The 12792-nt window shown below is 52.5% G+C and overlaps 2 protein-coding genes across 2 annotated transcripts; both read left to right on the top strand.

Moving 5' to 3' along the window:
* The first annotated feature begins 355 nt into the window (after window positions 1–355).
* TPI1 (triosephosphate isomerase 1) lies at window positions 356–3088 on the top strand. Its single transcript, XM_084227020.1, has 7 exons — window positions 356–553; window positions 1265–1388; window positions 1465–1549; window positions 1649–1781; window positions 1891–1976; window positions 2168–2255; window positions 2527–3088. The coding sequence occupies exons 1-7, from the start codon at window positions 442–444 to the stop codon at window positions 2643–2645; spliced, it is 747 nt and encodes a 248-aa protein (XP_084083146.1). The 5' UTR covers window positions 356–441; the 3' UTR covers window positions 2646–3088.
* Window positions 3089–6572: 3484 nt separating this feature from the next.
* Window positions 6573–12682, top strand: LRRC23 (leucine rich repeat containing 23; the record flags this gene model as incomplete). The annotated part of the gene is made up of 7 exons (XM_084226198.1): window positions 6573–6650; window positions 6727–6839; window positions 7678–7931; window positions 8016–8146; window positions 11398–11534; window positions 12107–12329; window positions 12607–12682. The coding sequence occupies 7 exons, from the start codon at window positions 6573–6575 to the stop codon at window positions 12643–12645; spliced, it is 975 nt and encodes a 324-aa protein (XP_084082324.1). The 3' UTR covers window positions 12646–12682.
* Between the last annotated feature and the right edge of the window lie 110 nt (window positions 12683–12792).

Below are 12792 nucleotides of genomic sequence, written 5' to 3'. Positions count from 1 at the left end.
AGCCCTAGTGCTTCGCTGCTTGGTGGGATGATGCCACCTTCTTGCTGTCCGGAAGGAGAGGAGGGGGCTTGTGTGTACGTGTGGCTTGTGAATGGGGGGGTTCCTCCTGCCCGCCCTGTCGGGCGAGGGCGTGGGGCGGGCAGCAAGGCGAGCCACGAGCAGCGCTTCCCCTTGTGTGCCCTTGATATGCCAAAATACACGAGGGACAAAATAAAAGTCGAAGTACCCCCCTGGCTCCTGTCTGACCCCCGCCGGCCGCGGGAGAGCGCGGGTGGGGCAAGGGGCGGGGCTCTGCCGCGGGGCGTGGTTTGGGGCGGGACATGCGGGGGTGTGGTCTAGGCCGCCGCCGGCCTATAAAAGAGGCGCCGGTCTCCGTTCGCGTTGCCGCCGCTGACCTTCGCGTCTCCTCCGGTGCCGGCCCCGCTCCCGTTCGTTCCAGCCATGGCGCACAGGAAGTTCTTCGTGGGGGGCAACTGGAAGATGAACGGCGACAAGAAGAGCCTGGGCGAGCTCATCCACACGCTGAATAGCGCCAAGCTCTCCGCCGACACCGGTGAGGGCGCGGCCCGCACGTAGCGCACGTCCCACACGGCCCTGCGGAGCCGGGGACCGGGTCCGGGCCCGGGCGGGGGAGCGGCAAATGTCAGAGGGCGGCGGGGGCCTAAATATAACCCCGCGGCAGCGGCGCTAAATATACCCGCGAAACCGGATCCGGGTTCCCGCAGGCCCGGCCGCCACGTGCGGCCGACCCCCGGGGCGCCCCCGGCCGATCCCCGGACACTCCGCGGGAGCGGGCGGCCCGCGGGCCCGGGACCCCGCGCCTCCCCTCGGCCTGGCCCCCACGCTCTGGGAGTGGGGCTCTCGGAGCGCCGCGCTGCAGCCGAGCTGCGCTGCCCCCGCCCCGCCGCCGTGCTCGGTTATAACCCCAGGCACAACCCGGCTCTTCTCGGTTCGGCCCGGCCCAGGCTGCAGGGTGGGATTCGCACCCGATCTTTTATCTGGGCACTTTCCAAGGGACCCCTGTGACCTGGCCGTCGGTCTGGTATCGCGTGTCCGGCCCCCTGGAAAGGGCTTTCCTCCCTGCTGTTGAGTTATCGGATAGCAGGGATTGTCCTGTGGCAGACGGCCCCCCAAATGTCAGTGAGGAGGGGCGGGCTGTGCCTTCCCAGGAGAGTGGGATGACCTCTTGGGGCTGGGATCAGTGGCCGGGTACAGTTTCTTCCCTTCTCCTGTCACAAGGGTAACAGGGTACTTTGCCTTGCAGAGGTGGTTTGTGGAGCCCCCGCCATCTACCTAGACTTTGCCCGCCAGAAGCTCGATGCAAAGATTGGAGTGGCAGCACAGAACTGTTACAAGGTACCAAAGGGAGCTTTCACAGGAGAGATCAGGTGAGCCCCAGAGAGTAAAGTCAGGGTGCCTCTGGGATGTGAATTTCCTTCAGTGAGTCATCTCCTTTCTCCTCAGCCCAGCAATGATCAAGGATATTGGAGCTGCATGGGTGATCCTAGGCCACTCAGAGCGAAGGCATGTTTTTGGAGAGTCTGATGAGGTGAGTGCCCTCATAGAATGGAGACATAGTCCAGCTAAGATGGATCTGCAAAGACTCCCACCTGTTTTATTGGCTGCTTTGTTTCTTTTCCATTCCCAGTTGATTGGGCAGAAGGTGTCTCATGCTCTGGCTGAGGGCCTTGGAGTCATTGCCTGTATTGGAGAGAAGCTGGATGAGAGAGAAGCTGGCATAACAGAGAAGGTGGTTTTTGAACAGACTAAGGCTATTGCTGGTAAGAGGAAAAAGAAATTGTTGGTTTGGGTTTTTCTAGCCATTTTCCAGCTCCCCTCTTCCCAGTATGGAGATACTGTGCTTACATCTACCTTCTCCCTCTTCCCTAGATAATGTGAAGGACTGGGGTAAAGTGGTTCTTGCCTATGAGCCAGTTTGGGCTATTGGAACTGGTAAAACTGCAACTCCCCAACAGGTATGAGTGGGTGAAGTGGCTGATAAAACGAGCAACTGACCCTTCCCCCTCAGGAAACCTTCCTGAAGATTCTTACTGAGAATCTCCTGGAGATTCTTAGTGACTTAGAGAATATCTGTGCCCTTGTCTTTGGAAGTGAACTGTGTGCAGAATGGCTCAGGCCTCAGTGTGACTTCTGCGTTGTATTGCAGGCTCAGGAAGTTCATGAGAAGCTGCGGGGGTGGCTAAAAAGCCACGTGTCTGATGCTGTTGCTCAGTCAACTAGGATTATCTATGGAGGTGAGTCTGGACCCACTTTCCAGGGCAGGAAGTGCTTAGTTTCTCTACCTGTTGCTGCAGTTGTACATCATTCTCTCCCTAGCAAGGAAACTCTTGACTTGGAGAGCATAAAGAATCACCTCCTAGCTTGTTTGGGTAGCTTGCTTGGATAAATAGGAGACAGTCTTGCTGTCTGCAAGAGGTGGCTGGTACCTTGCTAGTCCTGCCTTTGCCTTGGCTCCGTTTTCCTGGAGCTTGCACATCTGACTTTAAAACACTGCTCCCTCCTTAGGCTCTGTCACTGGCAGCAACTGTAAGGAGCTGGCCTCTCAGCATGATGTGGATGGCTTCCTTGTTGGTGGAGCTTCTCTCAAGCCAGAGTTCGTGGATATTATCAATGCCAAACACTGAAGCACCCCATGAGGAGCTGTCCCTTGTGGTTAAGAAATGGAAGCAAGAAGGGACCTTTTGTTGCACACATCTCAGTACGGAGGCCTCCCCGAGGCTTTCCCCCTCCACAGTCATTGTTGTAGATGTTCTGCTAACCACCCCCACCACGTCAGAGTCCTGGTAGCAGGAGCCTGTCTCGGCAGAGTCTTGACAGAGTCTCCTCTCCGAGCTGAATCCTCAGTTTCCCGTTGACCTGTTCAGAGCCCACAGCCCACCTGGCCAGTATCTCTCCCTTTCCCTTCAGCCCTGCAGGGAGAGGGGGCCGCTGGTGCTGTGGGGAGGGAAGAGGAACCACAGTCTTGCATCCCTCAGCTCCATAAGCAAGGAACCTGTCAGCTTAGATCCTTGTGAGATGTCTTACCTCACCTGTGTCCCGTACTGAACAATAAATGAAAAACAGAAAAAGCAAAGGTGTGTCCTGGATCTTATTTGGAAGCATCTTGGGGACAAGCAGCATAGAGAACTTACTGCTTTTGGAGGTGGCTGATCGCAGAGAGGGTTTTGTGGGCTTTTCCCTGAGAGCCCACAGTTACCCCAGTAAGTGCACAGTTTCTACCTACATCTTGCTTCTGTCATATAACAGCTCTTCTTTGGACCTGTGGTGATTCTGATATATCTGTGCCTCTGTTCCAGTAGCTGCTGGAGCACCTGGCTGTTCCACCAGTGAGCCAGTCTTCCCTGGCAGGCTCAGTAATGTGCTCATTCCTGCTCTTTGCCTGTACGGACTGTAATTGACTTTGCTCGTTAAATGTGGAGTGGAGCGGCTCAGTCTCTGCAGGGAAGGATTTTATTTAGGGCCTGTGTTGGGGCAGTGCTTGCTGCCTGCTTTCAGCAGTGTGCTGGTGGGTGAGGAAGCAAGACTTGATGATACTTCCCAGCTGCTGATTTTTTTTTTTTTGGTAGTACTGAGGATGATGAAAAAGAAGTGCCTCACAAGGAGGAGCTTATTTGTGAGGCGGTACATCCTTGGGAGCCTATGGGCAGTGTTCCAGCTGCTAGTGCCAGCATCACCTGAGGGATAAGGGGCTGGAGCTGAAGAGCAAGGAAGAAAAAGCCTGATGCTGTGGGGACTCCTGCCCTACTGCTGCTGGGTGAGCTTCCTGCTGCCCAGCTGGATGGGAGGGATCTCCTTCCTGGGATGTCAGGTGATTTGAGAAGGAAGAGCCTGACAGCAGCAAGGAGGTGGCAGCTCCCAGTTCTATATGTGTGTGGAGTGATGTAGAAAGGAGGAGGATAATTCAAAGGCAAAAAAAAAAAAAAAATCTGAAAACTACACAACCAGAGCACGTGTTTCTGAGAGGCTGCTGGGCCATGGCTGTACTTTGGGGCTGTTGGGTAATACAGAGCAGCAGTGATGCAGCAGGGGCACACAGTGGTCCTAAGGCTGCAGGGACTGGGTACAGTCACTCAGGGCTGGGCCACCGGCTGCAGCTCTCCTGTCAGCTCCTGCTCCTGCCCAGCCCTGCCCACAGCACAAGAGCCCAGGAGAGTGACCTACATAGAAGAAAACAGATGGGAGCTGGGCATTGATCTTGCTGCTTTGAGAGAATGCAGGGGCATGAAAACACTCATTTAATGAGGAATAAACTCATGGAAAATAATTTCTATATCAGCAGGAGTGCCAGATCTTGTTTCTCTTCTTTTTGTCTGCTTCCTGGCAGAACTGCAGCTTTCTGGAGTGGAAATACTGCCAGATCCTCACAGCAAATTGTAGTGGTTGGATGTTAAACAGGTTGCTGTTGGAGAAAAATGCACTGTGCCAGATGTGACAGCCTGAGAGAGGCTGCGATGGCTCCGCATCCTCAGCCCCAAACAATAGCCAGGCTCAGCTTGCATTCCCAATAGGCACCACACATACATGTTGGACTCAATGATCCTTTTGGGTATCCCTTTAAACTCAGAATATTCTGTGACTTTGAATATATTGCACTTAAACATAGCCATGGCTGGCCACACAGATCTGTCCACACAGAGCACTCCCACACAGCAGTGGCAGCCTCATCCCACTCTCTGCTCCAGCTGAGCAGGACGGAGGCGCACTAGTGAGCGTCTGTGTATTTACAGAAGTATTCACACACGTGTACAGTGTGTCTCCTTCCAGCAGCTGGGCTCAGGCAGTGCCCAGGAGCTGCCCCTCAATCCCAGCCTCTCCAGCCCCCCAGCAGCCAGCTCCCTGTGGCGCTCTGACCACGAGTTCCTCACGCAGGGCAAAGTGCAGAAGGAGTTTAATGAGAAGACCCGACAGGCTGCACTGATCAGGTGCAGGATGTGGACAGATCATCACAAGCCATTGACACACGACTGGCCCTTTTTATTCCTGTATGCTATATTTGTTTCTCTGTGTGACCTAGATCACCCCTGGTTCCTGCCCTAATCACTCCCTGATGAGTCCTGTGCAATCCCCAGATGCTCTTCCCCTGCATCTCGTCCTGTGTCCCACACCCCTGAAGACAGCTATACCCCTAATCCTAAAGGTGCTCTGAGGCTCCTGGGATGTGGCTGGACAGGGTGTTCCTTTCTCTGAGTCCTTAATTTGGGTTCCCACCTGCCACTGTGCTCCTGTGCCCCTCGAAGTGGGCCTTTATTTGGCTGATGGCTCCTGGGACGGGCCTGGAAGCAGCCTGGTGGGTGCTGCTTGGGCTCCCCCTCCTGCCATCGACACCCTGTGCTCCTCTGAGGGTGTGCGGGCCAGCTTTTAGCTAATTATCAGTGTAATTAGGTTTGGGATATATATAATCTAAATAAAATTTCTCTAGTTTAAAGATTTGTGTTTCCTTCCGTAATTATGGAATGTTTAGGGCAGAAAGCAAAGGCAGGAAAGGAAGTGTTCATATGTAGATTATTTCTTTGCTCTGAGGGTGGTGAGGCACTGGAACAGGCTGCCCCATCCTTGGAGGTGTTCAAGGCCGGGTTGGATGGAGCCCACAGCTACCTGGTATAGTGGGGGGCATCCCTGCTCATGGCAGGGGGATTGAGACAAGCTGATTTTTGAGGTTCCTTCCAATCCAAATCAATCTGTGGTTGCATGATAATGAGCAGGGAGTGAATTCAGATTCACATTCAGATGTGTAGCACAGGAGAAGGGCTCGGCACCGGGGAGCCTAGCAGGACAAGGCAGGGGGCAGCTTGCTGTGCAGCCTGAGCGCAGGGGCGCTGTGCAGGAAGGGGATGGCTGGTGGTTGTGTGAGCAGCTCTGCTTGGACCAGCTTACCCAGCACCAATGTTATCCAGGCACTGCAAAGGAGCAAAGTGCACTGAAGGGAAAGGGAGCAGAGCCTTGGACTTTGTATTAACTGCAAACCACCGCTGACCATCAGCTCTGACTAACATTCCTGGCTGGTAAACACCCAGTGCTGTTGGCATCGGCTGGGCACGGGAAACCTCAGCCCTTCCCAACTCCACTGCCTGGAGGCCAGGGCTGGAGCAGTGCACCCCAAAAACCCTTCCTGGCATTCACATGCTCATATTTAGGGAGGCTTTATGCAGAAGAATTAGCCCAAGGCTAATTCTGCTCAACATGTTAATTAAACATTTACTAGAGGGTAAATTAATTAGGCATTGACCGCCCCAGTGCCCACCGCCCTGTGCAGCCCTGCCTGACTTTGAACCCGCCCCGTTTTGAGCTGGGGTGCGCACAGAGGTCCCTTCCCACCGAAAAAAATCCTTCGGTTCTCTGCATACGCTAACAGCTGCAGACGTCACCCAGACGGGAAGGTGAGGCGGGATCGCGGAGCGCCTGTGGTGAGGGCGGGACACGCTCGGAGCTCTCCGAGGCCCGGGGGCGCGGTGCCGGGCACAGCGGCGGGCCCGCCCCCGTTCCCATGGCAGCGGCCGGGCCTCGGCGAGCGGCCGCCGCGGGAGGCGGCAAGAGCGGCCTGGCTCGGGAGGATGGAGGACGAGGAGGAGAAGGAAGAGGGGGAGGAGAAGGAGGAGGAGAAGGAGGAGGAGGAGGAGGAGGAAGATGAGGTGAGGAGGAAGCCCTCAGCACCGCCCGGCTGTGGCTGGGCCAGAGCTGGAGGTGTGCTCTCTCCTTCTCTCCCAGGAGCCGCCTCCCTGTCCCCTGACGGAGGAACACCTCAAGGAGGGCCTCTCTCTCCTCAGTAAGACCGGCAACGGGCTGGCCCACACCTATGTGAAGTTTGAAGCCAAAAACAAGTGAGTGTGCAATGCCTGACGCGGCAGAATCCCCTTATTCCATGGCCATGGAGCCGCTGTGCTGCAAGCTGGTGACCGGCCATGCAGGGAAGGAGCGTATCCAGGCCCTGCTCTCCAGCCACCTGGATTCCAGTCTGTGCCTCAGCACAGCCTGTCCATCCTCAGCCCTGGCTGGTCACTGCCAGACACACCGCTGGGAACATCAGTGTCCCCCATGGCTGAGGGCAGCCTGCCCATCCCTCTGGACTGTGTTCTCCTAGGGGCGCCTGAACAGAATGACCTCCCTACAGGCACTTTGAGAAATATCCATTGACATCTGTCCTCCTAACTGCTAACCTTTAAGGCAGGCAGCTGTAAGTACTGTGCCACAATGGCCTTGGGACAGTTTGGAGCCCCAGCTTCCCCAGCAGAGCCACCTAACTAAGGCCCCATTAAGACTGTTTCTTCCAGCAGCCTCATAGGGTATCTCAACCACTGCTTTTTCCACTAAAAAAGTCCTTCCACACAAAAGTCCTTTGTGTTGACACTATTGTCTAACAGACCTCTCCCCAAAACTTACCCTTTTCTCTGCTCCGGTTGTGCCCTGTCCTGACAGATAGAATTCAGTGGGAATAAGTACTCCCTCTGCCAGGAAAGCAGGTCCAATCTTACCATTCCTCTTTGCTTACAGGCCTGTCCCTATCACCTGCCTTTTTCTTCCTTTTCTCAGCAGGGCTTTCTAGGACAGCAGGGAAGCAGGAGAGGTGGTTGCCCTCCCACCAGTAGTGGCAAGGAGCAAGCCAAAAGATGGTAGTGGGGAAATATGAGAGATATTTTATTCACATTCACTCTCCCTCAGGGGCCTGACAGACATCAGCCTCCTTGAACGCTTCATTCACCTGCGGTATGTGGATTTGTCAAAGAACAAGCTGAAGGATTTGGCCCCCCTGAGCAGCCTAACCCAGCTGCTTTGGCTGAAGGTGGATAGGAATCTGCTCACCAGTGCCAGCATGCAGGAGATGCCCTACCTCCAAGTCATCAGCTTTGATCGCAACCACATCTTGGATTTTGAGGGCATTACTCACCCCCTCCTAACCAACCTCAGCCTGAAAGGTGATACAGGCTACCTGTCTTGTGGGGACACTCTCTTGGAAAGGTGGGATTAACTTTCTTGTTTCTTCTTCCTCTGGCACTCAGAAAATAAAATCAAGACAGTGCTGGGCCTGAGTCATGACCATTTGTTCAGCCTGCAAGTCCTGGAGCTGCGAGGAAACAAGCTGAACACCACAGCAGGGCTCGGCATTTCCAAGCTCAAGAAGCTCTATCTGGTAAGGGGTCAGCCAGCCCGGGGGGTGGGACAGAGCTGCTGCAGATCCCAGCACCTGCAGCCCAGATAGCACAAAGGGAGTGGCCATGAACCAGGAATCTCAGAGGAGTCCATGTTGAGTGCATCAGGCTCTTCCCTCACAGCCTCCTGCAGGAGGACAGCTTTCCCTTCAGGCAGTGTTGGGCAAGCTTTGTATTCCAGTGGCCCTGGGACCGCTGGAGATCACTGGGCAAAGCAACAGGTTTGCTCTTTGGGTGACGACGGGAGACAGTGCCTCTTCCTCCTCTCTGATGGGCCTAATCAAATACTGGTTTAAAGCCAGCACAATTATGTGATTCACACCTACAGCTGCCAAAAAAGAAATTGATTCAATATTGCAGTGAAACTAAGATAGGAGAAGCAGTGTCTTAATATCATAAACAATTACTTCAAGGAAGCATTTACTCCTAGACATGCAAGTGAAGAAAGTATGGCTTAGCCCCATGGATCACACTGTGCTACAGCTTGCAAAGACTAAACAGATGTCCTGAGTCACTACCTCTTGAAAAGCAATTAAATATGATAAAGGCTTTGAAAAACTATGTGGCTTCTTTTCATCAAGATTCCCTGGCAGAAAACACTGAGGAGATCGCTTGCTGAGATTGCCTGAAATTTTCTGATGGGAAACTGGGATTTTATGACTGGAGGTGCTCCAAGAATGGATGAAGTGGATCAGTCACTAGATACAATACAGAATTTCAAAGCATACCCAGTCACTTTAGTGAGTTATTGCAGGGAAGCAAACAGAGCATCTCTGCTGAGGGAAGGTTCCTGGCATGAGTGGGGGGTTTCTGAGCTGCCCATGTGAAACAGGAAAGTTGCAAGTGGTGATTATTAAAACTAGAACAACTGACCCACAAGAATCTGTGGGGCTTGAATTTGTCTCCCATGTCTACCTATCCATCAAATCATTTGCAGGGAAATCTCCCCCAGTAATGCTTTGGTTTCTGTGTAAAGACTTTGGTGTTATTTCAGCCTTGGGTAAGTGCAGCTGATTCCTCAAGGACAGGGTTCAAGACAAAGGGTTCAATTTAAGGAATTGAACCACATTTGGTTAATGTATGACATAGCCACAGATGAAATTTCATATGTAAAAAGTGGTATGTGCTAGGAAGACTACAAGCTGGCTGTGTGCCATGTGGCACTTGCATCATTTTTGAGGGTCACAGTAGGGCTGTGTTAGCTCCTGCTCATGGTGCAGCAGTGGTGGCAAAGGCTAACCTGAAAAAGGTGGAGTGTGCAGGAAGGGGAGAGGAAATCATGGGCAACATATGGTAACTTTCCATAAGAAACAGTGGCATCACATCTGGGTGAAGAACTGGTATCCAAGGGAAGGTGGTGGCATGTCAGACAGAATGTTGTTTGATTTAGGGGAGAAAAATGGAACAACTCTGAAAAATATTCATTCTGCATTGTCCTGCTAGTGCTTGCAAGGCTAGAGCTGGTAAAACAATTCACTGAAGTGATGAAGAAAGTGAGATTGTTGGGAGGTTACTATTCTTTTTGTAAACCAGCGAGCAGTGAGCTCCCCAGCCACACCAGCCCACACTTTTCTCTGAGGTACAATGTCCTAATCCTTCCTGACTGATAAATCTGCTCACGTGGCCTCCACTAAATATCCAACTTTCCTCTTTTTGTCCTGGTGTTACTCCTTTTACTTGGCCCAGCTGGTCCAGATTCTTCTTTGTCCAGTTTCTATGAAAATCCTCCTTTTCTACAAAATGTCCGCATCCTGAATGACTCAGCCCTAAAATGTTCTCCTATCCCACCAGTTCAGCCTTTTCAGTCTCAGGTATTGCCCAGGTCATTGCTTGGGTGCCTATGAGGAAGAGAGAGCACAACAGCACCTCTCACCCCGTTTTCCATTCAGGTCTCAGATCCTTAGCGACTGCAGCCCCGAGCCACGTCGGCAAGGAAAGCCCTGCTCAGCTCCAGGCTGGAGAACGTGGTGGGGAGACAGACGATAATTACCAGGGATGCTCCAAACTTGGCCCTTGGCCGTACGAGGCAGCGAGCAGCCTGACAGAGCAGAGCGTAGGTGCTGGCACTGCGGGGAGCCTCCGCTTGGGCAGGAGACCTCTAGTGGTCTTTTCCAGCCGAAATCCTACTGTGAAACCAGTACCTGAAATTCAGAGCTTCCGTATTTCCCTGCTTCATTAATCCACATCCCAGTGAAGTGAATGAAATTCAGTGATGAGGGATTTTTCCTGAAGTAAGACACAGCCCAGAAGAGTAGAAGTGCTGTGTCCAGTTGTGGGCCCGCAGTTTAGGAAGGACCTTGAGACGCTTGAGCACTTCCCAATGAGGGCAACAAGGCTGGTGAGGAGCTTGGAACACAAGCCCTGTGAGGAATGACTGAGGGAGCTGGGGCTGTTTAGCCTGGAGAAAAGGAGACTCAGGGGTGACCTTATCACTCTCTACAACTCCCTGAAAGGTGGCTGTAGTCAGGTGGGGGTCGGTCTCTTTCACCAGGCAGTGACTGACAGAACAAGAGGACACAGGCTTTAGCAGTGACAAGGGAAATATAGGTTGGATATTAGGAAGTAGTTTTTTACAGAAAGGGTGATAAAGTTCTGGAATGGTCTCCTGCCCAAGGAGGTGGTGGAGTCACCATCTCTGGATGTGTTTAAGATTGGATGTGGCACTCAGTGCCATGGTTTAGTTGAGGTGTTAGGGCATGGGTTGGACTCGATGATCTTTAAAGTCTCTTCCAACCTAGTCATTCTGTGAATTCTGTGAAGGGACTTCTTGGTCATAGATTTTCCTCACAAGAGAAGCAGCTGCTGGAAGGTGCCTGGACTACATGGGCTGTGTGACTGAGAGGGGCTGGTTACTCATCCTTTAAACACATTAATTTTAGATTCAGGTTTGCTTTCCCCTCCATGCTGTTGCTCTCTGAGGCTCAGATTTGGCACTGCCATGGGAAGGGGTGCTCTGCCCACAGTGGACTGTTCACATGGGGTAGTTTTGTCTCAGACACCAAGCAATGCTTCAGGAAACACTTTTTCAGCAAACATTTGATCCTTGAATCTGAATCCTGAGAACCCACTTGGCCAAGACCCTGAGTTGCCTGTTCAAGCTTCAGACAAGGCTGTGTTATGAGTGGTAGGGAATCTGAAGGATAGAAAGAGATTTAAAGGCCAGAAATAACTGCTGTTCCCTCTCTTGTGTGTCCCTATTTTCCTTCTCTTTTCCTGCCTCCCTGGTGCTCAGGCCAAGAACAACATTTGCAGCCTTGAAGGCCTTGAGGAGTTTGAGCAGCTGGAGATTCTGCACCTGCGTGACAACAAGCTTGAGGCCCTGGGTGGATTCTCTGCTAGCATGAGGTGCCTGCAGTACCTCAATCTACGGTGGGTCCTCCCTGCTCTGTGTTGGGACCAGAAATCCCTTCATCAGACTGCACTCCTATTTAGGTCTTTGGGATTTTCTGGGGATTTTTTGGGAAGCTGGAGACCTGTTAGGGGTGGGTTGATATTTACCATCCTTAACTTGTGTTCAGCAACTGTCTAGGCTGTAACAGCCAGGGCCTTTCCTGGGCTTCTTAGAAAATATCAGCCTCTCCAGTCATTCTCAGGCTTTTCATTCCTTGCCATAAGTCACTTGGGTCCCTCAAAACCTGTTCTCGTGTTCTGCCTGCAAATGCCCTTTAGTTATCAGTGTTTGCCATGCAGGGCCATGGTGATGTCACGCGGTTCAATGGCTGGCTGAGCACAGAGGAATCCAGAGGAGATGTCCTTTTTGTGACTCAGTCTGGGGAGCTGCAGACAGATCTGGATCTTAGGTGACAGATCTGTGGCCTAAGGCCTATGGTACCTCATGCTGCTAAGTTTTGCTTTTTCTGTCATGTCCACTTATTGTTCTAAAGGGATTAACTACTTGCAGAGGTCTCCTACCCCTGCTTTCTGTGCTTCCTTTTCTTCAGGAGCAATAGGATCAAAAGCTTTGAGGAGGTGGGAAAACTGCAGGTCCTGCCCATGCTGCAGGCCCTGGTGCTGATGGACAATCCGTGTGCCCAAGAACCCGATTACCGGCTGCAGGTCCTGTCCCACCTGCCACAGCTGCAACGCCTCGACAAGGATACTGTTGAGGAAGAGGAGCGGGAAGAGGCCGAGAAAATCCGTCATACAAGGAAGGAAAAAGAAACGGTGAGAACAACGTAGTGCAGGGATTAGAAGGAGGTGAAAAGAAAGAAAAAGGACCAAGCATGCTGATAAAGCCTCTCCTCCACTATAAGGAGAAGGGCGAGGGATGTCAATCTCAGGAGCACAAGAGCCTGAAAAAGAGGCCAGGCTTTACAACCTGGTTGTGGTGACCAGCATGCCCCCCTGCTGCCATTCCTGACCCCACTAGCAAAAGAGGGCAGTGAACGGGGAAGAGACATTGGGCATGGAGTCATTAATTTCTCCCTCCTCCCTTCTTCAGGAAATGCAAGAATCTCTTGAGGATACAGTGGCTGAGTGACCCGTTTTTAACACCTGTTCCCAGAGGCTGTCAAGATGTAGTGATGCCTTTCCTCATTTGTGAGGCTGAGAAAGTGAGAGCTGTAGGCAACAGCTTCACCTCATTTTACCTCTGGAGAAAAGAGAAGTGCTACCCACCCTGGTCCTG

This window comes from Fringilla coelebs (assembly GCF_963513975.1).
Source record: "Fringilla coelebs genome assembly, chromosome: 2".
Classification (NCBI taxonomy): Eukaryota; Metazoa; Chordata; class Aves; order Passeriformes; family Fringillidae; genus Fringilla; species Fringilla coelebs.
This window is presented reverse-complemented; position numbering and strand designations above follow the sequence as displayed.